The sequence below is a fragment of the Malaya genurostris genome, chromosome 3 (assembly GCF_030247185.1).
Source record: "Malaya genurostris strain Urasoe2022 chromosome 3, Malgen_1.1, whole genome shotgun sequence".
In the NCBI taxonomy this organism is placed as follows: Eukaryota; Metazoa; Arthropoda; class Insecta; order Diptera; family Culicidae; genus Malaya; species Malaya genurostris.
In genome coordinates, this window is record NC_080572.1 from 235,317,981 (window position 1) to 235,344,772 (window position 26,792).

Below are 26,792 nucleotides of genomic sequence, written 5' to 3' on the forward strand. Positions count from 1 at the left end.
ATTTTTTCGAATTGTAACAGTAAAGTAAAACTTCCCGCAAATGGCGAGAATTGGGCACATAAACAGACATTTTCGAGCGTGAATAATACGAAAACAAGAACAACTGTCACTGAAACGGCGATGACAATTCGTTAGGCACTGTACACAGTCACTTTAAAGGCATTATCATCTATGTATTTTGACCAGCATCATCCGGTACAGCCACCTATCGGAAACGGAAGCAAAGTTGTACACCTGATGCGTAAAGCATGGATATTTCCTCTCCTCCTAATCCTTCATCTTTTTTTGTGAACGATGGAGATGGGAGCGGCTGGCAATGGTGTTGAAATGTTCAGTTTGAGTTGTCGCTTCAGAGAAAAGAGTAATTACTTAGATGAAGCAAAGTATTGGCATTACATTCCTTTTGTGGAATTTGGCCTTTCTGTTTCAACAGACTTCGCAGCCGATTTATAGGGTACATGATATCATTGCATGGCTAGTACTAACATCCTAGTGACGTCAGAGCTGGAACATACGACAACTGGCTTGTAAGACCAGCGCCCTATGGATTGAACCGCCAACCCGGGCAAAGATTACTTAGATGAGCTTGTTGTTATTATGAACATCAAAACACAAAAAAAATCGTTGGAAACAAATATTTTGATTATTTCACTGAGCGTGTTACTAGTTGTTCGAGCTGATCTTGACAGCTCAAAGAATGAATTGGTAATGAAAATTTAGCACCACTGCACAGCTTACTTCGATGACAGAAAAAACGTCGCTTGTCAAGCGATGGCGCTAATGATTCCGCCTTTTTGTTTCCTGGACGCGCGAGATTTTTTAGTTAAGGAGGGAAAGAGCTAAGCTTCGCATCGGTTGTGCTATTTTATGAAGTGATTTACAATTAATGTTAATAAAGTTCACTAATGTTAAGAATGTGTTGTGTTTGTATCTCAATTACAAAAGAACGATAAAGTTCCGCTCGGAATTTTCCCAAAGGCCGATCGAAGTTGTAGGTTTACAGTCTGCGGCCCATACATAAAATTGGTCCTTCGAACCGGATATGCGATTCAGTGAAGAACGGGAATCGAATTCGGAAGTTCCGCAAATGTCGTGAGTGATTGAAGGCAAACACTGAAAATAGTGAACTTAAAAATGCACTCGAGTTGCCGTTGCCAATTTGTGAAAAGTGCGAACGTGTCGTTGTGTAAATGAAAAAGTGAGCCTGCGGAAGACGCCATCAGTACAAGCTGTGGGTCGCCGCTATAAAAAGAACTAAGAAAAGTGAAAGTGTGTGAAGTTCCTGATAGGAGGAAGATAGTTCCTGTTTCAAGCATAAGGCTTGAAATATTTCCGCTTTGGTTCTAATGCGGGAGTCTGATCCTGTTTCATCCGTCCATCCAGGTAATCCAGTGGAAAGGGCTGCTGTTAGTTCTGCACTTGGGCAGTCTACATCAGATCGTTCCACTCCAAAGAGAAGGAAGCAGAAGAAGAAGGTAAAGCTCGAAGAAAGGTTGCTAACAATGGCGCAACTTGAAACGCTTGTTCACCGCCGCGGATTGGCCAAAGGTAAGGTGACCAAGATTTATAATACCATTATACCACAAGAAGCAGAGGAAGTTCCCGTGCTAAGCCAAGCCCAGATCAAAGTCTTCACCAAGAAGCTTGATTCTGTTAGAAGAGAGTATGAAGATTTGCACGAGAAGATTTTGTCCTTAGTGTCCGCCGAGGACATGACTAATCATGATGGGCATTTTGAAGACTTCGACAAGCTTTGTGACACGGTTGCCATCATGCTAGAAGAACGTGCTGAAATGCAAACTATTCCAATCCAGGCAGTCGTTGCACGACAAAACGCTTCTGCTCCTTTAGTAGTGCACCAACCTCTTAGAATGCCAATCCCAACATTCGATGGAAGGTATGAGAGCTGGCCTAAATTCAAGGCCATGTTCTTAGATCTGGTCGACAAGGCCCCCGACCCACCAGCTGTAAAACTATACCATCTTGATAAAGCATTAGTGGGTAGTGCAGCTGGCTTGATAGATGCAAAGACCATCAATGAAGGTAACTACGCCCACGCGTGGGAAATTCTTGAGGAAAGGTACGAAAACAAGCGCCACGCAATCGATGCACACATCAATGGATTATTGCACCTAACCAAGATGACCAAGAAAAAACCATGTCGAGCTCCGAAATTTGGTAGATGAGTGTACCAGGAACGTCTAAGACTTGAAATTTCTTGAGCAACCGTTTACAGGAGTGTCTGAGCAGATCGTAGTTCATCTGCTTGCAGCAGCATTGGATAAAGATACCAGAAGGCGTTGGGAGTCGACCGTCAAGCATGGCGAACTTCCAGGATATGACATCATGCTGAAATTCCTGAAAGATCAGTGTTTCGTTTTAGAAAGATGCGAATATACCAACCCTAAACAGACGCAATATCAGATCAAGCAAACCGTCACATCGAATAAGACATTTGCTAAGTCCCACGCAACCGTGGCTTCATCAGAAAACGAGCTTCAATGTGATTTCTGTGGTAAAGGTCACCAGAATTACACGTGTCCTGAGTTTAAGGCTCTAACAACGCAGCAAAGGCTGGCCAAAGTTCGAGAACGGAACGTCTGTTTCAACTGCATGAGAAAGGGACATCGTAGCAGCAAGTGCCCATCCGACAAAACCTGCTTTAAGTGCAAACGACGACATCACAGTCTTATTCACTTCGAGGAGAAGAAAAATCCGCCTGTAGAAGAAAGGAAACCGATGAGTGAATCCGAATCTGTCCAGACCAAAAATACACCAGAGAAAGTAGATCAACCAGTGCAACTGACTACTGCATCCTGTTCCAATGAATTTTCAATGCAGTCCGTTCTGCTTCTTACCGCCGTGGTAGAAGTCATGGACAGACACTACAAGCCCCACCAGTGTAGAATCTTGTTGGATAGCGCATCCCAAGCCAATCTCATTTCTCGATCAATGATGAACAAGTTAGGATTAAAGGAGCTTCCGTCGAATGTCACCGTAAAGGGTGTAAATTGTACCAGTACTCATTCATCGACTAGCAACGTGGTAGAGATCCGATCCTACTACTCCGACTTCCGAGCCAGCGTTCAATGCTTAGTGACTGATAGAGTGACAGCAAGTTTACCCTCGTCAAGCTTCGATGTCAGCAACTGGATTCTTCCAGCAGGTGTTAAATTAGCCGACCCGACTTTCAATCAATCTGGCGAAATCGACATGCTAATTGGAAGCCAATGGTTCCTGAAGCTGCTGCTCCCCGGGGAGATATCGTTGACTGAAAATCTCCCAATCCTCAAGGAGACTCAGTTTGGCTGGGTCATAGGTGGTAGTTACATGGGAAATACGACATCCGAGATGGTTATTTATTCCCATTCCGTAACCGTCGACGATTTGGATAAGCTGATTCGTCGATTCTGGGAGTTAGAAGAAATTTCCAGTCCAAACCAAAGATCCAGTGAAGAAATAGAATGTGAGCAACATTTCATGTCCACCCATCGACGAGATGCATCTGGGAGATATGCGGTGCAGCTTCCACTCAAAGAGTGTTCCAGCAAGCTTGGTGATTCCAGAGTTATGGCACTTCGACGAATTTACGCTTTAGAAGGAAGGTTGACCAAACATCCGGATCTGCAGCGACAATATATTGAATTTATGACGGAATATGAAGAACTTGGACACTGCAAGGAGGTGTTTGAATGCCACGATAAGCCTGATATCAACAAGTGGTACCTACCGCATCATGCTGTAATCCGTCCGTCGAATACCACTACAAAGTGCCGTGTTGTATTCGATGCCTCTGCAAAGATTTCTGGTCTGTCCTTGAATGACGTCATGAAAGTAGGTGCTATTACCCAAAGTGATTTGCAATCGATCGTCTTGCGCTTCCGCAAGCCTCGTTATGTGATGACTACGGACGTAGAGAAAATGTACAGACAGGTGGTTGTGGACAACTGTCACTCTCCTTTGCAACGAGTATTCTGGCGAAAGGATTCATCTGCTCCCATCCGTGTTTTAGAATTGACAACCGTCACCTACGGTACTTCTTGTGCTCCTTTCCTAGCAACTAGAGCACTCAACCAACTTGCCATCGACGAGAAAGAAAAATTCCCAATGGCATCTGAAGTAGTCGAAAGGAGCTTTTACGTCGACAATGCTCTGTTTGGCTATGATGAAATATCTCAAGCATACGAAGCCCAAATACAGTTGATTCAATTGCTCAAGGCGGGTGGGTTCCACTTGCATAAATGGTCATCGAATAGTTTGGAGCTGTTAGGTGCCATTCCTGAAGCGGACCGAGAGCAGCTGGTCAGCTTTGCACAATCGGGAGCGAATGAAGTAATAAGCATGCTGGGATTGATGTGGGACCCTACGACTGACGAATTGCTATTCGTGTCTATGCCCTCCTGTGACATCACGATACCAACCAAACGACAAGTCCTATCGCTTATTGCTAGAATGTTTGACCCCTTAGGATTGGTGTCTCCAGTGGTTGTCATAGGAAAATTTGTGATGCAGCTAACCTGGAAGGAAGACATCGATTGGGATGAACAGATCAAGGGAGAGCTACTTCAAGAATGGGGACATTTCCTTGCAGCGATAGTCGGAATCAATTTACTGCGTATACCACGTCAAGTAGTAGTGACAAGTGCCCCCAGGTTCGAGCTGCATGGGTTTGCTGACGCATCCCAAAGGGCGTTGGGTGCTTGTGTTTATATCCGATCTGTGGTTTGTGGTGAAGAGGCAATTGTTCGTCTTCTGTGTGGAAAGGCCAAGGTAGTTCCAAAGGCAGCTCTAACTATTCCCCGCAAGGAGCTAGTTGCTGCTTTACTTCTCCATCGTCTTGTGCGAAAAACTGTGTCTGCGATGGACTTGTGCTTCCATTCTATTGTACTGTGGTCAGACAGTCAGGTGGTTTTAGCATGGCTGAAGAAAAAACCGAGCATGTTAGACACTTTTGTTGGAAATCGTGTAAGTGAAATTACCTCTACGAAGGAGGAATTTGAATGGCGATATGTACGAACCAACGAGAATCCAGCTGATGTTCGCCCTTATTCTGAATAACGACGTATTGATTTTTCGATCGAATGTGGTTCGATCGAATCATAGCTACCTTTGATTTTGCTAGCGTTATGGGGAATACAAATGAAATACGAGGGAAAAAACGATACGACGTTATTCAGAATAAGGGCGGTTATATCGCGAGGTCAGTCTGCCACCAAGTTAGCGAAGAACGATTTGTGGTGGAATGGCCCATTGTTCTTGCGAAGTGATTCGTATGAAAGAGATATTCCTCCCCCACTCTGCGACGGAGAGATTCCAGAAATGAAACGTGTTGCCGTTGTTTATACAGTAGTGTATCTTGGAAAATTACCTGTATTTACAAAATTCGAGTCCTTTAGAAAGTTACAACGTGTTATTGCGTATGTGTTGCGTTTCTGCAAGAACGCGTCAAAAAAGAGCCAGAATGAGCGTGTTTTGCAGCGTTTTCCTACAGTGAATGAGTTAAACGAATCTATGAAAGTGATTGTCCGAGTAATCCAGTACCAGGAGTTTGGAGAGGAAATCGTCCGGGTTCAGTCTAGTGAACCTTGCAAGAGATTGTCCGCGATGAATCCTGAACTCTACGACGGCATGTTACGAGTTGGTGGTCGTCTGCGTCATTCCAAATTACCCTTTCCGAATAAGCATCAATGGATTCTGCCGAATCACCATCCTGTAGTTGACAGCCTAGTTACCGCACTTCATCGGGAAAATCTGCATATTGGACCAACCGCCCTCCTTGCAACAATTCGTCGTGAATTTTGGATTCCTAAGGGTCGTTCTGCAGTTAGAAAGGTTACGTCTAAATGTGTTCAGTGCTTTAAGACCAAACCAAAGACAGTAGGTCAGTTCATGGGCGATCTTCCAGAGAGCCGTTGTGATCGAGCTCTGGCGTTTGAAAGGGTCGGTCTTGATTTTGCTGGTCCAATCCTTTTGAAGCAGACTGGTCGGAAGGGCATGATGGTAAAGGGCTATATCTGTGTCTTTGTGTGTATGGTGACAAAGGGTATCCATCTAGAGGTCGTTGAAGGATTATCCACTGATTCATTCATTGCGGCGCTGCTCCGATTTATATCTCGACGAGGTGTTCTCGAGTACATTTATTCGGATAATGGCACCAATTTTGTGGGTGCAAAAAACCAACTGCGGGAGCTTTACTTACTTTTCAAACAGCAACTTATGGAACAAAAATTGTTTGAATTCTGCCAACCACGAAGGATCAAATGGAAAATGATTCCCCCAAGCGCCCCCCATATGGGAGGAATATGGGAGGCAGGAGTGAAAAGCGCCAAATCCATCTTGAAGAAGATATGCCAAACCACGTCCCTCAACCTGGTCGAGTTCTCAACCCTGCTCTGCCAGATTGAGGCAATTTTGAATTCACGTCCATTGTATGCCCATTCGGGAGATGCCATGGACCTTGAGCCTCTCACTCCAGGGCATTTGATGATCGATCGTGTCGTGACAGCCATTCCAGAGCCGAAGTACGATGGGGTTCCGGAAAACAGGTTGTCTCGTCTACAGTATGTACAGCAGCTTCGAAATAATTTCTGGAGACGCTGGTCAAGTGAATATCTGATGGAGCTACAGACCAGGTCAAAATGGACACGGAAGGTGGTCAATGTACGAAGCGGAATGATGGTGATTATAAAGGAAGATAATTTACCAGCCTGTTCTTGGAAACTGGGGAGAATTGAAGAAGCTTTTCCTGGTAGAGATGGTTTGGTGCGAGTTGTGGATGTCCGGACAAGGGCAGGAATTCTTCGACGTGCTGTTCACAAGCTTGCATTGCTTCCCATTTTTGACAATGTTTCGTCTTCAAGTTCTTCTAGTTCCAGCGTTCGCCCGGGGGAGAATGTTCGAGCTGATCTTGACAGCTCAAAGAATGAATTGGTAATGAAAATTTAGCACCACTGCACAGCTTACTTCGATGACAGAAAAAACGTCGCTTGTCAAGCGATGGCGCTAATGATTCCGCCTTTTTGCTTCCTGGACGCGCGAGATTTTTTAGTTAAGGAGGGAAAGAGCTAAGCTTCGCATCGGTTGTGCTATTTTATGAAGTGATTTACAATTAATGTTAATAAAGTTCACTAATGTTAAGAATGTGTTGTGTTTGTATCTCAATTACAAAAGAACGATAAAGTTCCGCTCGGAATTTTCCCAAAGGCCGATCGAAGTTGTAGTTTTACAGTCTGCGGCCCATACACTAGTAATAGGTAAAATCAAGTGAAGTGATATATGAGTGAAGTTAAGGTGGATGTGGAAGTGAGAACGGTAATAAAGGCCATCAATGTTCAATCCTAGACCATCGTCACAACGCAACGCAAGTAGTGTATATGCATTTAATGTTGAATGTGAAATTATTATTTTAATGAAACAAGGTTTTACAATTTTATCACAGACTTTTATTAGCAAAAATTCAATGAAAAAAATCATTTGTTGTAGTTTCATTACTTGTGTTGATTTCGCCTTAAGAAAATGAGAACGATTTGATCAGCGCTTGCTACGTGATTTTCTAGTGTTGCAGTATTCGAGATTGCAGTTTGGCTTACAATAACCAAACAACTTGCTTGTTTCTATACTTTTTCTTTTTATTTCTTTTTTTACTTGGTTCATTTGCGCTTGTATATGAGGAATTGCGTAAATTATGTAGCGCTTTTATTATTTAGTCGTTGTGCTATTCCGACATAGTCTCAACTACACTATTTTACATAGGAGTGTAGCTAACTCTAACTCGGTGCAGCACAGCATGTTCAAATTCTAAAAAACGCTATTCTACTTTCCAGTAGATACATGCTTGTAGTTTAGGGAGAAATCGCTCCAAACTTTGTCTGAACTCAAACAAGATTCAGTGGGCTTAAGAAAGTTCAGGAAGGATTGAGAAAGTTTAGAGCAGATAAGCGAGTTTTGGAAAATCGTGGAGGGTTGTGCGGGATTCTTTAGTATTAGATTAGTTTATTTGTCTGAGTTTGAACAGAGTTTAGACAAATTTTCCCCTACGTTGTAGTTAAAGCTTATCAATTTCAAGATTAAGAAATAATTCTTTTTATGACCCCGATTTATTCTTATCTACTATCCCAGAGAACAGACATCCAAGCAAGCAAAAATTTCTTTCAAGAAGTGTGTAAAGCATTCTAGATCAAAAAAGTGCATATTTCCATTTCGCAAAAAATTTCATACTCCCAAATAATTGTATGGAAGACAATTATTTCAACTTTTGATTGAAATATGACGGTTAGGTTGTGAACCATCTCGCGATTTATGTTATCTTTTAGTTAAAATTTGACAGTCGAGCAGTTCTTTTCTGTAGAGTAGTTAAATTTAACTAAAACTGCGGCCCATTACAAAGTTTGACGCAAGGAAAGTTATTTGGGTTTATTTGCACTGGAAATTAAATGATATCAAGTGGTACACGCTTACTTATGGCTATCCAAAATTGAGTCAAAAGTCACTCAATTTCGCAAAAACCATACCTACCCAAAATTGAGTACAGTGAGTATTGCGCAATTTTGGGTAAATATGTTTTTCGCGAAATTTGAGTAGAACTTACTCTCTTTTGTTGACATTTGTAAATATGTGGAAAGTACCCATTCTTATCCAATCCAATTAAGTTTAAATAAATTGCTTTAAAAACTTTTAAAAAATAACTACATTTTATTGAAATACCCACATGTGCAATAGGTTTAATTCAATGGTTTTTTTTTCAAACATGTATCCGGAACAGTTCTGCTTCTCTCGGCATCAATCCACCAAGCAACCACAAACGGGACGTTTGAAATCTATTCGTAGTTCAAATGTATTTTTATTGCATAATGTAAAAATGCATTTTAGTGTATTTTACTAACCAGCAAGAGCCTGACACGACTCGCTGTCTATAACACTTTTAATTTTATCCATCCGGAAAAACTTGAAAATGTCGGTGCGCGGTTAAGTTACTTTGACACAGTGACAGTTTTAAATTCTACTCATTTTTTGACATCTGTTCACAGTTGTTGAAAATGAGTACTTTCGATTCACTCACTGGGTAGCCACAAGTAAGCGTGTACATTAATGGCAATACAGAGTACCGCGAGAAAAAATTACTTTGTTTGACAATGTACTGAAACATTTTGTTGGACTATTTTCTTTTACTGAAAGTATAAAAAGAAATTACACATATGTAAATTCTACTGAAAATCTTGAAATGACTTTATCCGACACTGTAGATTCTCTTCAGTGTCGGAAAATAACCATCGAATTGTCAAAAATATCCATGCTTTTGAGTAGAGTTAGTTTTTACAACGACAGAATAACTCTCGGCTGTCAAATTTTAACTTGAAGTTAAAATAATTCGCTATATGGTCCACAACCTTAGTAGTTGGTGTCAAAAATAACCCAGTTCGAGAACAATGTTCACTTTTATTCAGAATTACGGCGTATTGATTTTTCGCACGAATGTGGTTCGGTGGAATTCAAATTTCTTTTGATTTTGCTAGTATTTTCAAGAATACGAATGAAATTTGATCGAATACATCGTAGTTAGTTTTAACAAGATGACGTCACGAATGAACTCGTGATGAATACATTTCATATTTGACAGCTGGTTTGATTAGGTTTTTTATCGTGACGCCACAAATGAACAAGTATTCATCCTTGACAGTTCAGCGGTACTGTTTACAAACAAGCTTAAACAAAAATCGAAGAACACATCTAAAATAATCATCTTTACACTTTGCAACTAGTCACTTTTATTTAATAAATATCAAAAACAAACCGCATTCAATTGTGAACAAACGTTTTAAAACTTTATTTAGGCGATACGGACCGTAAATGGTCTGATCCAATTTGTCAATAAACAAACAAAAGAAATTTCTGTTTACAAACAGTACTGCTGAACTGTCAAAATGTGTTCATTCGATTGAGGTTAGCAGTGACTGTAAAAAACCTAATTACGTACTCGATTACATGCGTTCAAATTGGAATGAACAGACAAAAAAAAACACTGGTTATTGTTAAACGACATTCAATGACTCATTTCGTGAGGTTATGTAATGTTCGTATGAAACCTAATTCAGAATAAGGATGAATGTTTTTGACAGTCCAATATGTAATATTTTTTCAATTGTCTTGCAAACAAGCTTCAGAACTTTGATGAAATCAGTTTTGTGCCAATGGTTTTCATACACTGCCGTCTTGAGGATCACCACGAAATTAACAAAATACTCTCATTTCGATTTTCATGGACTTCTGTACAATGCAAGAATATGAAAACAATTTTCACAAGTTGGAAGGAGACGGGTGTAGTTTCATGGACAAGTTGATGTCTTTCGCGAAACCCGTCCCGGTTTGAATTCAAATTCTCGGGTCCGTAAATTTTTCTAGTCGAAAATAGGGAATAACCACAAGGTTAAAACCTCTAGAATCGAAATGAAAAAATATGCTGTGGTGATTTTTTTGAATTCTTTTTCCTGTAATTTACTGTCAACTCAACGATATCTAAATCAAAGCCAAGCAACCAGAAGTTCCACAATTACTTAACCACCACTTTCATGCTGCTTGAAAGTACACGCGGACCTTTGGAGAATTTGAAATCATAGAACAAGTTCCGCATGAACTTTCTCGCTGCTTAAGAAAACACGTGGTAATTTTTGACAGTTCGAAGCACAGAACAAGTTCAGTGTGAACTTACTCGCTGCTTAATAGTTCGCGTGATATTTTTGGCAACTTGAAAATACAGTACAGAACAAGTTCAGTGTGACCTTTCTCTCTTCTTAGAAGCTGAACAATGCGTTCTGGAAGCAGCTTAGATGTTTGTTCGGTTGCGGCGAGCGAACTTTCATTCGTGGATAATTACTAAAAAGAAACATGCTGCTTAGAATTATATTCATGAACTTCGTAAGCTACTTAAGGTTGCAGTAAGAGTGCAAGCGCCACGTGAAGTGTCAAGACGCGCGTGCGAGCTAGTTCCACTTGATCAAAGCAAACCTGTCAAAGTGAATGCGTAGCGAAAACAGTACATCGCATTGAATCGCTTCGCTTCGGTCCGCGTTCCTCTGACATCAACCCAAAACAAATCAGTCCCTTTTATCCGAATCTTTGGTTACTTGGGAACAGTCCAAATAAATGCATTCTCGAGTTATTTCTCAATATAAAACTGTCGGATTCGCAATCTGAGTATTCACTAGAAAATCGGTAATGCCTATGTGGAATAATTGGTATGATTTGGAATGGGTTTTCAAGATGGCAGATGAATTCTAGATACACAATGAAAGCTTGATTTGGACGTCCGTTATCTATGGTACTATTATACGTAGACAGAGTTATTTGTATTATAGTAATTCCTAAAATTACGAGTCTTTTTACAAGAATTTTGGCATTGCAACCAGGCGGTTTCAACAGAAATATCGTCTATTTAATTACTTTCTCAAGTACATACAAAATCTAGCAACCGTTCGAAGCAACATAAGAGCTTCTTAGCCTAACGAAACAGTAAAGACATAACAACGAAATTTGCTGAAAAAAGAGCTACTAAATTTCAACAAGAAATTTTATACATTATATAAAGTTGCTTGTCAACAAAATACGTCACATGGAAAAATGTGTTCGATATCGTATTGCAACTCAAATCTGTCATTTTATATTTTGGCTGTGCATTTTCTATGTAAACTGTAAACTCGCTAGCTCACGGGTTGAGATTTGCTTAAGTTTTTCTATTTTTTGTACATGTTGTTAGAATAGAATAAATATGAATGATTAACAAAATGTCTATAGATTTTGTTTATTTTTTTTTCGTGTGTATCAGTTTCATAAGAGATTTGGAGAATAAAATCTGTTGATATTGAATAACAAAATTTCGCTAGATTTTTCAGTGAATTATTTATAGTAGCTGATGTACTAAATATATCTATTTACTTTGAGTAATATTTTTCTAGATAAACAATTGTAATGGTATGAATTTGAAAGTAACATTTTAAATTGTGCCTAGATATAATAGTTTGGAATAAAAAGTTTCGTTTTGTATAGTTGTGTTAAGCGAGTTTTGGAAATGTGAGAAGGAATCAGTCAAAAATTTACTGGCTGTTGTTAGAAAAGTAAACGAGTGAAAGTTTTTGTTTTGTGGTAGCAGAGTTGTCGAATATCGCTGTTTCCTGATTGCTGAGCAATTCAAAAACCGAAAAATTAATTATTATTTACTCTGTATCTATGCTATTAAGAATTGGGCTGATTATGACGACTGACGACGAATTGCCCTAGTAGCACGACCAGCACTAGCAGTAACAAATTGGAGCTGATGTGAGATCCACGACCGCAAATTTCTATGACACTTTCCTGAAATTAGAAAACATATTTTCAGTATCCTGTCTTTACCGTCATATCATGTGGATGGCCAACACTTACATTTGCATGCTTATTGATACAGGTAAGAGGTCTCCTTCGGGGAAGCTCCACGTTGCGCGCCTTATGGCAGGCTAGTGTGTCATTATAATCGTGCTCAACTGGCCAAGTTGTAAGCTGGGGTACGTGACTAGGCAGCGGACAAAGTGTGTCCAGCACCAGCAGGATCAGATTGCTGGAAGGAATTGGCACTACGACGTATGGGCTGAAAAGAAAATAGACTCGATCAATTTTTTATCAGGACGTAGGAAACGAACTCTGAATCATATGGCCTGCCAAATTAAGAAGTAGGGTTGCCACTTACACGAGTCTCGCCCGGCAGTGTCGGACCTAGACAATGCTGCCGGACTTACAAAAACTATATCGGGTCGCAGTTCAACCGAAGACTTTTATCATTTCATTCGTTATGACGAAAAGTCAACATTAACTGAGCCTTATTACGATTTATCTATGCTGTTGTTAAGATTTCTCGAATAAGAACAGTTACATTTGAGTATCGTCTCAGTGGTATTTCTTTTGCACTTTGCTTCCTCGTTAGGTACTGATAACAGTTAGTTTAACTAAAGGGTTATTTTTGCTGGTATCTTTTTGGAAGCACTGTTTTTGACAGATCACGCCTGAATCGTGTCTTGTGTCATTCAGTTTTGTCTTGACAGTTTGGTCTATAATTTAATCACGAATGGGGGCTGGAGAAGTTGGAGGAAGATCCACTTATTTATCGAAAAATTGTGCTTAGTAACGAAGCCACATCCGGAGTGAAGACCAGCCAGAAGCATTGCAAGAGCTACCAATTCATCCCAAAAAAGTCACTGTTCGGTGTGGATTATGGGCCGGTGGCATTATTTGTGAAATACTAGCCGATATGTTGGAGAGAGTGCCAAAATTGGATCATCTAAAGCGGAGCCGCCGCCAACATTTGCATAAAATCAGCTACAAACATTTAATTATTATGAACGTTGTTTTGGAAACCCTTTGGAAAAATCACTCTTTATAATAATTATGAAACGAAAGACAGAATGGAAAAATACTAGTTGATAAAGACAGTCCCAGAAAGTATAGACGCAACCAAAAACCGCTGCCATTTCGCAATGGTTCAGAATCTGTCAATTTTTATGGCTGCGTCCTGTTTTTTACACTCTTTTCTAACCACTTGTGCTGTTGTTTATTCGTTTTCATTAGTTTGTTTCGAAATGCGTGAACTTTCAGCAGAACAACGTCAAAAAATTCGCCCTTATTCTGAATAACGACGTATTGATTTTTCGATCGAATGTGGTTCGATCGAATCATAGCTACCTTTGATTTTGCTAGCGTTATGGGGAATACAAATGAAATACGAGGGAAAAAACGATACGACATTATTCAGAATAAGGGCGATTGTGTACAAATGATGAACAGAACGCGGACTGTCACTGAAAAAGATAGCAAACATGGAAGGAGTAAGTGAAAAAGCCGTACGAAATGCAATCAGGAAGTTCGGTGAGGATAACACCTTTGAGGATAAACCGAAAACGGGTCGAAAAAAAGGTCCTTCTAACCCTCAGTTGGATAAACGTATACTGAAGGCGTTCGAGCAAAAGAAGGAGGTTTCAGTTCGGGATGTGGCCAAAAAAGTGGGCACTTCGAAGTCAAATGTTCTTCGTTCTAAAGAACGTTTGAATCTTCGAACCTATAACAAGCAAAAACAACCAAAACGTAGTCCGAAAGAAGAAGCATCGATCAGGCCGAGGGCTCGAAAGCTGTACAATACGATTCTTGCGAATACGAATTTGAACTTCATAATCATGGACGACGAAACCTACGTGAAACTCGATTACAAATCCTTGCCGGGACCACAATATTATACGGTGCGAGAAGAGCAAGTGTTAAACCAGTCCGAGACATCGATTGAAATCGAAAAATTTGGTAAGAAAGGTATGGTCTGGAAAGCAATTTGTAGCTGCGGTAAGATTTCTAAATCTTTCATCACCTCTGCTTCAATTAACAGTGAAATATACATCAAGGAATGTTTACAAAAACGACTTTTATCCATGATTCGAAGCCGCAAGGATCATGAATCCACCAAATTGCCCACAACTTCGACCAATTGAGGAATTTTGGGCATTAACGAAGGCACATCTTAGGAAACATGTCTCGGCAGCCGAAACCATTCCACAGTTCGAAAAAGATTGGAAAAAAGTGTCAAAACTTGTCGCCAAGAAGTCTGTACGGAATTTAATGAGGAACGTTCGCAAGAAGGTGCGCCAGCTAGTCAACAATGGCTAAGTAGCAAATGTTGAGAATAATATTCTGTTGTTGTAGTCTAATGTTATCAGTATATCGAATAAAATTTGAATATCTAACACTTGTGAATTATTTACAGCGAAATCAAAGTGCGTCCATACTTTCTGAGACAGTCTTTAAGACGGGATTGTGAAAATAAAAACCAAAATTTTAGAGCAAAGACTCGAACTTCTCAATCTTCTCCAATCACTGGAAAGGTTCTATCAATTTAGCTATCTGTTGAAATACATCTCAAATGAAAATTCGATTTGTTCAATCATAACGCTCCTTTGCGTTTGCTCCTTTGAAACCTTAACCGTGTTTCCTCGTATCAGAATATCATGTTGGCAATATATTTTCTTTTCTATCATTTGTCCGATAACGATAAAGATGTATTCTCCTTCAAATTGGGTTTCAGAGTGATAACTTAAAGACATAGTCGAATTTTTTCTATAGTTGTAGCTTGTTTTTTATATTGAAAGAGTTCTCTCTTCACGAGAGCCCAATACTGCTCGATAGCTTGCAAGTCCGGGCAAGTAAGAGGATTCGTCTCTTTCGGTATAACATGGACTCCATTCGCTTTATTACATTCATAATTATCTTTGGCGTAGTGACAAGATACCAAAGCAGGCCAGAATAGCGAGGGAGCGTCATGGCTGCGCAGGAATGGTAATAATCGCACCTTTAAGCATTGTTCACGGTATCTTTCCTTGTTCACCATTCCGGTGGTGATGAAGCATATTGCCTGATAAGTCAAATATATTTTTTATAAAGTTGACCTTTTCCTTCGTTCTGAAATGCTCTTCAACACCGTTCCGTTGCATGACAGTACGAAAAGACATTCCGGGAAGCTGCTTATAGCCTTCCATATTTGCGATACAACTGGCGAGCCCAGGCTTTAGCCGTCATATTCTGTTTGAAATTACCGTTCGGTTACAGTTTTCACCTCGAACGAATTCAAACCTTGCCGGCTCTTGGAAGTAGGCAGGAACGTTGAAGACAGTTTCATTTTTCTAGACACAATACGTACCGAAAGACCGGATCTCTTCTTCATTGTTTGCTTCATATTAGATTTTTCGATGTATCGAAAAATTTAGAAGCAAGTTAAGAACGGTTTGTTATGGACAGATCCGGATTTCCATAGCGACCGCCCACAATTACTTTTCACACTTGCTCGTCTTTCGACGCCTTCTTCGATCTAAAAGTTGTAGTATCACGTGTTCGTTTTATTCGGAGTCAGAGTAGGTTCAAAAACGAAAACGGTATGAGTGAATCAAATCCGAGTGAGCAAAAAATTTTCATTCAGAGTTCCATGGGGAATTTAGTATTGATTCCGAATCAAAGTAGACTCCACACGGAACCACCTGCGATCTCATTTCAACTTAACTTCCCTCTCTGAGCAGCCTAGATAGCCGTGTAGTGTCGGTAGCGGTTTCCCAACTGCTAAGAATAACGCTACGGTCCACCTGTACCGGTGGTATAAGTCCACCAAACAGGTAAGCCGTGTGGCATCCGGCGGAATTATTTTTTACCAAGAATTGATCCACTGGTGTCCTATTCCATGTCGTAAAAGGCCACAAAAATAGGAACTCCTAAGTCAAGGTGTATTTCCATGCCGATGGCTGAATGGCTGCAGGAGGTTAAACATTGCAGTCGTGAACGGAATATCTTGGGTTTTTCCCTTACTGGATACACGCAATGCTTAGCAATCAACTTCTTTGATCATCGCTTCGGCAGGCCAGAGATTAGAAAGCTGAGTGTCTGTGGGTGTCCTCAAGGTGGTGTACTATCCCCACTTTTATGGAACCTAGTCGCTGATAGTTTGTTAAGGAAACTTAACCTTGGATTTCCGACTTATGGTTTTGCCGACGATTATCATATATTGATGACCGGTATAAGCATTAACACTCTCTTTGATTTAATGCAGCAAGCCCTGCGATCTGTTGAACAATGGTGTTGTCAGGTTTGGATTATCTGTAAATCCGGGCAAAACATCAATGGTGCTTTTCACTCATCGTAGGATAATTACAGGAGCTCGTCCGTTGCAGTTCTTTGGTTCAGGGGTCACTGTGGTCGATCAAGTTAAATACGTCGGGGTTATTCTTGACTCAAAACTGAATTGGTCTGCTCACATTGATTTCAGGATTAAAAGAGCTTGCATGGCTTTCGGCCAATGCAGACGAGCTTTTGGAAAATCATGGGGACTCAAACCCAGATATATTCATTGGATCTACACAACTATCGTTAGACCAATTTTAGCATATGGATGTCTTGTATGGTGGCAGAAAGGAGAAGTCGCGACAGTTCAGTCAAAGCTAAATCATCTCCAAAGGATGGTCCTAATGGCGATGACAGGAGCATTCACGACAACTCCTACTGCTGCTCTAGAGGCGCTACTGTGCATTAAACCACTACATGTGTTCCTAAAACAAGAAGCATTATCTTGTGCATACCGTCTTAGGGTTACAGGGCTTTGGAACAGTAACCCATTAGAATATGCTACCAGTCACACTCGCTTGTGGTCTCAAATGGTTCCGTGGGATGAGTATTTACTCGCTCCTAGTGACCTAACTCTCACATGCAGTTTTCTTTTAAAACATTCAATGTGAGCTATCCTCTTCGTTAGGAATGATTGTCTGGTTGTCTGGAACGACAACTTGATGAACACATAGTTTGTTTTACGGACGGTTCTCTGTTGAATGGTCGTGCTGGTGCTGGTATCTACTGTCGTGAAATAGGCTGGAGCAGTCTCATTCACTTGGTAGATACTGTACTGTGTTCCAAGCAGAAATCTACGCAATTCTGTGTGGAGTACAATCGGCACTTCAGCAGAGGATCTGTGGTAAACGTATTTATTTTTGTTCCGACAGTCAGGCAGCCTTAAAAGCACTCAGTTCGAATGACTCACGGTCGAATCTAGTGATCGCATGTCGAACTCAAATTGAAGACCTCAGCATTTCAAATGCTGTTTACTTCATATGGGTACCCGGCCATTCTGGTATTACTGGAAATGAATGGGCTGATGAGTTGGCTAGAGCTGGTGCAACGAATGATTTCGTTGGTCCTGAACCAGCTTTACCACTTTCAACTAGTTGGATAAAGCACAAGATACGTTCTTGGGCTGCATCCAAACATGCCAGCTACTGGCGCAGCTTGCAAACTTGCGCTCAGACAAAAGCATTTCTACCAGATTTAAATCTGAAAATGTCAAAGTGTCTACTGCATTTCTCCAAGTATCATTGAAGTATTCTGGTCAGAGCTCTGACTGGACATTGCAAACTCAATTATCACATGGCTACTATTCAACGTGCTGAGTATTATTCGTGTGATTTGTGTGAATGCGATTATGGTACTTCATATCATCTGATATGTAACTGTCCCGCATTGACGCAGCTACGTATCCGGGTTTTTGGTTCTCCATACATGGTTGAGTCTGTGTATGCGGAGCTAAAATTGAAGGATATTCTCTCGTTTCTCACCCAATGTGGTAAGGAGCTATAGTCAGAAGGGTTCATCGTTCTTCCTGGAGTGAATGAATCCCTTCTGTATTCACCTTAAATAGGGTTTGGCAGATTGTTTGGCATCCTCTGGGGGGTACCGCATTTACTTCTGCTCGTACATACTGCGAGTCGTTCTGCATTCTTCCGGGAGTGCAGAATGGTGTCGCTTTTGTAAGATCTCTAAATCCTCTCGGGGGTTGGAGGTTTTATTAACAGCAGACTGTTCGGGACCTCGTAGAGGTTCAGAATTTCCTTCTGCTTCCACTAAATGTGATCCTCAGCAGATTGTTCAGCATCCCTTAGGGGTGCAGAATTTACTTCTCCTTTTATGTGTTTTTGTGTCGTCAATTTTTCCCATCCTCCTAGTCCAACCCTTACCATTTCCTTTCAATCCTTCCCTCTTATATATCGGGAAAATGATGCTAAAAACAAATTGATGGCAAGGCACAAATCTCCAAATATCAAGGGGAACGTGCCATTTGAGCCAATTTGTTCTGATCCTGATTCCATGGGGAATTTAGTATTGATTCCGAATCAAAGTAGACTCCACACGGAACCACCTGCGATCTCATTTCAACGAGAATATTAGTTGATTTTCTGAATTCGATTGGTTAAAATTTGGTACAACTAATCGATTGTTGTTTTAACTAAACTGTCATTTTTGTTTTTCGATAAGCAGAAACGATGGTTGAAACAACTAATTTAACTGTTTGAAAAAAATGCTGTCAATTAGTGAGGACACATACCTTTCAATTTCAACAAATATTTTAGTTGAATTAACTGGTGTTGTTATTGAAACAAAATTCTGTTAGTTGAAAAATAAATCGGTTTTATTTGTTTGTTTGTTTTGAGATCACTAAAGATCTAAGTTCTAAAAAAATACTTCTGATTCGATTGGAAATGATTTATGTAGAAAAACGTTTTTAATCAGCAAAAGTGCCTGGAGGGGCGAATAAATTAGCGAAATTATTAAATTTACCTAAAATGATGCCTTCAAACGGTTGAACTAAAGTTATGCACTGATAATTTTAGTCAATTTATATGAGCTTGGGTGCATCAACCGCTGGGAATTGGAATTTTGCGACGGCAATTCAAACGCGCCATTCAATCGCAGCGCGTTCTGTGCGTTTGAAACCCTTCGCTCCTGTTACTTTTATAAATTAAATTCATGTCAAAAAGCGTTTTATTGCTAATGCATGAACATCATCATCGGTATTAAACAGCTGGAAGTAAATCAATGATCGAATTTGAAGTATAAAATTTTTGCGCATACCTGAAAGATTACGAGATGATCATTCATAAACATTTTCTAATTTGTCACCAAATCTTTTTCATCTCAAACAAGGTTAACTTTATCACAACACCGCTTTTAGATAAACACTTGTTATCATGAAATTCTCAAATCGAATGAACACAATTTCACCAAACGCTTTAACCATCGATGTTGTTTTCATTGACATTTTGAAGCGACGCGAACAGATTTCAACTAAAAAAGTTGTTGATTTTGCATTGCGATTATTGTTTTGCTTTCAACTGTCTCCGGCATTTGACAGCATTCAAAACAACATATTTTTCAACTACTTGAATATATGCAAATCAAAAACCATTTTGGTTGAATCAAAAAGAAATTAGTTAAATCAACTATCGCAAAAATCAAAAACTGCGATATCGCAATTTTATGATCGAAAGGTTTTCCGTGGCAGTGCAACAACCGATTCCGAATGAATTTCACCTCCAACCGATTCAGAAATCTGTCGAGATTGAGTGAGAAAAAGCGAACTGAATTTAAATTCGTTTTTTCCGCCGATTTTGCACGTGTAGGTGCTGGGTTTTAGTTAAATTCGAAATAAAATATATATAGCTGAATATGTTAATTTAAATCTTTAAGTTTTTTGTATGGAAAGAATTAGTAAATGGAGAGTTCGTACGAGAATTTCAGCGTAAACTATAGAAATTTCGGTTGGTAATAAAATTTATATAAATATATATTGAATCGAACATAGCGTGTTTGTTGACATCAATCGGTGTCATCTCAAGTCAGGTGAAGCCTACCAGAAGGTAGAAGAAGAAGAAGAATAAGAAGAAAAAGAAATGTGGTGTTCCTGCAATTGCATATAAAACGGTAAAACAGAAGAAGGTAGGAAACATTTGAGGATAAGAAAAAACAGTTTACATAAATCAAAATATTTCAAAATGTCAGATATACACAGCAACTAGTAACGAGCCCAAGACTGCGAACACCAACAACACTGACGATGAAGCTGATAGGATGAGGCACGGGAAAAGTGCCCCTAAATCCTCGCTAGATGGAAATAGAAGCTCCTTTCTCCCAAAGAAAAGAAATGACAACGAGATTTAATAGCAAAAACTACAAGGATGAGCCCCACGGGGTTGTTCGAGCCATTGATTAGGAACAAGACAACCAAAATTTCTAATGATCGTATTTTCAATCTAACAGTTCAATCAATCGTCACAATTTTGAATCCGCAATTGCACGGGAGTCTGCTTAGATTAATTTTCATTAGGAACCAACACCGAACACGCGAACCCAGAATATAGACTCAGTTTGTCTTGATTTGTATTTATTTTGTAGCCGACGAAATAACATCAACAGCCCAAATGTATGCAATTATATCTTTGTATATAAAGCTTCTCTTCACCAAGCTTGTGTTCAAGTTTTGAATGCAGGCAGTTATTTTTATAGCGTTAAGTTTCTCTACCATTACTACCATTCTGCGGTTTCGATTAAAGTGATAAACTTTTTCTCATTATTGATCGAGTTCGTCTCATATAAAATGAAGATTAATCTTTATCACTCAAAATTTATCTTGGGGTAGCTGTCAATTTCTCAGGCGAAAACGACATAACATGGAGTTTCATACAAACTTGCAGGACATTAGCTTCAAATTCTTTTATAGCGCTTTATGTTTTGCTGTCTAGCAACTACCTATCTCATCTCTTATATTTATAAATTCGCGTGCTTCCAACTGCTTCGCTTTTGCATCGATTGACCAATCAGAGCGATGCTTTCGCATTGATATGTCGCTTACTCCTTCAAAACCGTCGTCTATGGCAGGGAAATCCGGTATGCCGGAGATTTTTAGTAGGAAAAATAGAACACTGCTCGCTACTAATCAAAATTTCAATGATATATAATTGAAAATATATGACTATGAACATTCAAATTAAAACGTAGAAATATTTCCAATCAATTGTTGAAATAATATTATTGATTGAAACTAAGCTGACCACATTTCTACTTGTATTTACCCTTGTATTTGTAATTTGCACCCCTATATAGAAAACAAAGATGTGTTCCACATCAAAAACAATATTTTATCTAACAAAACCATGACTCAATCGGCCACGTAAAGATTGTACGCGAATAGGCCTGAATAAATTTTCTTATTAAATGAAAAAAAGTAACTATATCCAAAGATATACTCGAGATAAAGTTATCAGCATTTTCCATTCAAATATGATCCGACGACACGACCTGCCACTCGTCTATCAAAACTGTATCGTAAATTTAACTACCCCTCAGTAACTGGAAATGTCAAATCGGAAACGTTAGTGAATTTTTTTAAACTGGCAGCACAAGTTGATATATTTATTGATTTTGAATAACAGTCACCATAACCTTGGTTACTGCATATCGAAGGCAAGATGAATGTAAACAAAATAAATTTCAGATCGGTTATTATATTACGGAACATTTTGATGGATCTACCTAACTCGAGCGGAATGTAAAAATTTAGGAGTATGAGTTATGTCTTTTATAAAGCCAAGTTCAAAATTCAGGTCTTGACTTGAAACCGTTGTGTGAGAAGGAAGACATGGAAATGACCGACAACGAGCTGAGCGAGGCTTGTGCTCTGCGGTACCTGCATAACGTACGGTAAAATGATTTCTTTGTGGAATTCCACTAGTAATCCTCGAATAGTGGCCAACAAGGAGAAATACTGTTTCCACTGCTGCGCAATCAACCGACACAAAACAATTTTGACACCGGCATATTACATCGAATCCTACTGCCCAGAAAAGCTAGAAGTGGAAGTGTACGGATGAATCGCTGGAAGTAGATCATTGTCCTCGTTCGTTGGTTTTATCCATAGTTTCGATTAAAGTCCGAAAATCGAGTCCATTTAAATGCATTTCTGCTTAATTTGGACAAAGTTTAACACTAATAGAACTATTCCACCGCTTTCAAAACATGTTTATTTGTTTTGGGGTTCCTTGGTAACCAGTACATAGCAACTTAAACAGTGTTGCTCGAGAAGATTATTTTTATCATTTACAAGGGGTCGCTAGATTTGTGGTAACTGGCGGTGAATCGTTAGCGAACAGTTTTAATGCTGATTTTTCTTCGGAGTGCCTGGTCGTGTCGTCGTATGATCCCTCCATAACATCGGTTCACTGTCAAAAGTTTAGAACGTAATTCGTTCAAAGTAAGTACAGCCGTTTGGGCAGGGCTTTTCTGGTGTTTATCTTTACAATTTGCAATCAGGTCCAATAAACCATCTATCTTGGTTAGACAAATCTGGAAGTTTATTCCACTTTGTACCGTCGTCTGCCACTTTTAATTTACTGGGTATATATCGCCATTTATTGACTTCCGTTGCTTCCAATATCTCAGCTTCACGAAATCCAACAAACTGATCGCGACGATGTTGCGTGTGAATCCAGTACAGTACGTCTTTAGAATCGGACCAATAGATTTTTTTCTTTATGTGCACATTTAAAATTTCAATGACTGTGCGTGCTTGTCTCGTCCCAATAACTGCTGCTTGCAATTCTAATCGTGGAATCGACGTAAGCTTCAGCGGTGATACTTTGACCTTTGCACTAACGAGAGAACAACTAATTTTAGTATTATTGACTATCCGAAAATACGACACCGCTGCCATTCCGTTTTTTCAGCATCAACGAATGTGTGTAGTTGAATTTCATCTGCTTCGTCGATGGGACAGCTGGAGCAGTAACAACGAGCAACTCTCACATTCTCGACTTGTGGCAGGACTTTTAACCACAGCAGCCATTTAGAAAACGCATCGTGGTTTATTTCTTCATCCCAGGTTACACCAGAGTGCCAGACATCTTGCAGTAATACTTTCAAATATGCGAGGAAATGAGCGATTAGTCCAAGAGGATCGTAGATAGTCATCAGGACTCTCAAAACTTCTCGTTTCGTTGGACATCTTCCGCCTTTTAATAACGCTTCGTCGTAACGTTTCCATCCGACCTTGTACGTAAATATATCGGAAGCTGTGTTCCACCACGTACCCAACACCTTCTCCGTCGACAACTCTGAAGATATATCTTGGTTCTTCTCCTCCGTGTTCGCTTCTTGCAACGTTGACGTAACTAGTCTGGAATTACTTATCCAGTTTCTGATCTGGAACCCACCTGGCTTATGTAAGTATTTCAAAAAAACAAACAGAATACCATCGTTATCACTGAACTTGAAAGACTGAGGGGTCAATCAATAGATATTTACCGACATTTCACCGGTTCACGAGACGTGTCAAATACTTTTCCTTAGGCTCATATGGTACAAAGTAATTTTGAATTTAACTTTGCCATATCTCCGAAAGTATTCGACATTTGTTATTAAAACTTTGAAATTATGTTCTGCGATGGTATATCTATCGATTAAAGCAATTAATAATAAAAAAAAAAACATTCGAAAATTCAGTTCCCTTGTTTCACATCAAGATCTCGAACAATCCCATGGGACTGATCCTAGTAGTTTTGCAGAGAAAATATTTCTTAGACCTAGTAATAACGGGACAATGTGATTTTATATAGCAACGAAGACCTTGCAGCTGAAACCCAAACAACATGACACTCACCGTTCACATTGATGGGCATCTTTTCGGTACACAATTGGATCGATGTCGTTGTTCAGTTCATACAACGTGATCACGTGGTCACACGGTTCCGGTCGTGTTCGGTTGATGAGCACTTTGTTGAACTCCGGTTCCTTGTAACGCCCGGCAGTTGGATCCTCCAGGTCGCCCAACTCAGCTACCGCATCATATGCACTACTGTCGTAGATAACTGTAAGAAAAATTCACGTGAATGAAAAATCGATTTTTTGTGTGGACATTTTATTCAAACGCAGGCTGCTTATTGAACAACAAATAACCGTGTGTTTCCATTTTCCGTGTGTTTTTGATACGTTATCACTTTTGCATTACCTTCGTCATAAGCATGTACAATTGTTAGGAATATTTGTGTCATCAGCCAAAAAACGTATGAAACGGCATTCGTTAAGGCCCACCAAATTAGTTTCAAAGGCTAGAAGATATGTCATTAGTTAGTTTGGTTTCTTGGTTTCACTGCGACAGATAAGTTTAACACCAACCGTTTGAATGATGCTGGCTATATTGAAAATGTGTTTCATCATGAAACATACCGCCTGATAGTCATAAATGGTCACATTTTTGAATATTCCATCATCGATCAGCCGCTGCATGAAAGCTGGCTTCACCTCCCCGAAGAAAGCACCCGTTTCCTGGAGCTGCTCACTGATAACCACAAACCCGTTGTTGTCAATCACATAGCACTGAAAATCGCCAGTGAAGCAGGTCTTCTCACACTGATGATCACTATGCAGGCACTGACTCGTGGTGCTTTTGAACAGCGTGTACATCGCCGAGTGGTGAAACTGAAACCCAACCACTGCCACCGGGGTTTCCTTACCCCCGTCAGTGTGAAAGATCGCGTTGCTGGCCGTCACCAGGGTGTCGTTTCGATTTCCAGCGTCGAACGGAACCGAGTAAACATAGCTGCTTTTGTACGCGTCATCCTTGCCATTTCCATCCGCACTTTTCTTGTTTTTATTGTTGTAGTACAACTCCACGGCTCGCTTGTACCAGATCTCATCCGTCGCTCGATTGTTTGTTTCACTGAAGTCAGGCCTAAAAATATGATGATGGGATAAAATTCAATCAATTGTTGTGTCCTTTCGGAAATTGTTGGCCCACACTTACTCCGATAGTTTGGGTTCGTTCATGTGGTCCTGCCACCTCGTAAGTCCACTATGCGTAGCTAAAAACGACACGGTGATTCCATAGCGTTGACGTAATTCGTTTCTGGTAGATACAATGCAAAAAAGAAGAAGAAAGAAAGAAAAAACCACAATCGCTTCAGTCATGGATGCAAAATACTTAGTATAATTATGGAACAGTTCCAACTGAAAACCCAAATTCACGGTGGTTGACTCCAGCAGATTAATGATCGTTAATTACCTTGGCAACAGGCCCATCAAAACGGCAATTGGGCTAGGGCTATTCCATCGAGCGATAAATTAGGAAATAAGTGCAGTGAAATTGGTGGGATCGTGTGGCGCATTTTTTTTTGCAATAGTTAGTGATCAAAACAAATTTAGTCAGTGGGTATTTGATACAAATTACCGGTGCGTATAATGAGGTTCGTGTTTAGTGCGAAACGGGGGGAAAAATTAGAACATAAATCGTATACAAATTGTGCATAATTAGTTTCGCTCCAGTAGCCTGAGTATTGCTTATGTAAATGTAAATATGAATGCGATTGGTTGCGGGATCACCATTCGCAGCATCCGATACATACCCATCTTTTTCGTCCTTGTTGCCGCTGTTGCTGGTATTGGCAGAAAACCATTCGGTCACTTTTGCATCGTACACCAGCGCTTGCATCAGATTTCGATCACCTGCGCAAATCGATGGGATCGGAAAAGAAGTACGAGAAGTGATTAAAACTTCAATCTTCCACCGGCAGATTTGGGTAGATTTTTGGGTGCTCTCACTAATCGGCGGTGTATGTTGATCACACAATGTGGAATTTTTTTTTAACAAAAACAAAAAAAAAAACAGTGCTAGAGAAAATGACTGATGCTAATGTGGTGGCGGAAAAAGACATTGATAGCAAGTGGGGGGGTGAACAGTGAGTAACTATATGCAGTAGTAATCAACATCGAGTGCTCTGTGAATGGGAGTTGTTGAGTTGGTGAGAGGTGCATGCGAATTGCTTTTATCTCAGGTTAACATTTCGGTTTAGGTATACTATGGTACTGGTGGTGAACTGGTGGTAGAAGAGCATACACACTGCAGTGAATAAGGTGGGAGGTGTTTGTTTGTTACGTGTATGGACAGTACTGTCTAACGAAGTGAAGTGTTGTCTACTGACTTGTGTTCGAATTACTTTACTGTTATACTGGAGGTTTCTAAAACTAACAATTTTCAAACTGAACAAATTTACTTTTCTATAATGGTAAACCACTAATTCAATACAACGTAATTAAAGCACTAGTTGGAAGTTTTCGTTTGTTTTTCTAGAAAAGATAGTCCAATCAAAAAAGAGTTTATTGATCATATTTCTCTTTTAGTAACCAACACGGTCTCTGATTCGATCACCAATATCATGTTTAAAAATCTACCTCGTGTGTAATGATACCTTTCTCCAGGCGCGTACCCAGAAAATGTTTTTGGAGGGGGTTTCAGAACATGATTATTCTTTTCCGTACGAATGGAAAAGTGTATAAATTCAAACCGAAATCTCCATCTACGAACTAAACGGCGGTTCGTAAAAGTTTACGTTATTCGGAATTTACTTCGTAAAAAAAGCTTTGTGTAATGAATG

At 39.8% G+C, this 26,792-nt stretch overlaps 2 protein-coding genes and 1 long non-coding RNA gene across 8 annotated transcripts in view; 1 reads left to right on the forward strand and 2 right to left on the reverse strand.

Annotated features, from left to right (window-relative positions):
• The first annotated feature begins 1,502 nt into the window (after window positions 1–1,502).
• LOC131434249 (uncharacterized) lies at window positions 1,503–4,544 on the forward strand. Its single transcript, XM_058600906.1, has 3 exons — window positions 1,503–2,178; window positions 2,237–4,454; window positions 4,496–4,544. The coding sequence occupies exons 1-3, from the start codon at window positions 1,503–1,505 to the stop codon at window positions 4,542–4,544; spliced, it is 2,943 nt and encodes a 980-aa protein (XP_058456889.1).
• Window positions 4,545–5,187: 643 nt separating this feature from the next.
• LOC131437955 (uncharacterized) lies at window positions 5,188–6,897 on the reverse strand. The gene is made up of 3 exons (XR_009230850.1): window positions 6,704–6,897; window positions 5,369–6,621; window positions 5,188–5,297 (listed from the first exon to the last, which is right to left on the reverse strand). It is a non-coding gene; the product is annotated as an uncharacterized LOC131437955 (long non-coding RNA).
• Window positions 6,898–7,419: 522 nt separating this feature from the next.
• LOC131439222 (voltage-dependent calcium channel subunit alpha-2/delta-3) overlaps window positions 7,420–26,792 on the reverse strand; it is a 47,631-nt gene continuing 28,258 nt past the window's right edge. For 3 of the 6 annotated variants that reach the window (XM_058609982.1, XM_058609981.1, XM_058609979.1), the window contains 8 exons: window positions 25,764–25,863; window positions 25,424–25,462; window positions 25,166–25,267; window positions 24,538–25,093; window positions 24,371–24,470; window positions 24,023–24,230; window positions 12,415–12,616; window positions 7,420–12,345 (listed from right to left, as the gene is read on the reverse strand). In XM_058609982.1, the coding sequence (XP_058465965.1) occupies window positions 12,226–12,345; window positions 12,415–12,616; window positions 24,023–24,230; window positions 24,371–24,470; window positions 24,538–25,093; window positions 25,166–25,267; window positions 25,424–25,462; window positions 25,764–25,863 (1,427 nt within the window). In that variant the 3' untranslated portion in view covers window positions 7,420–12,225. The remainder of the gene's footprint in view (window positions 12,346–12,414; window positions 12,617–24,022; window positions 24,231–24,370; window positions 24,471–24,537; window positions 25,094–25,165; window positions 25,268–25,423; window positions 25,463–25,763; window positions 25,864–26,792) is intronic. The other 3 variants (XM_058609983.1, XM_058609980.1, XM_058609984.1) reach the window with 1 other exon arrangement.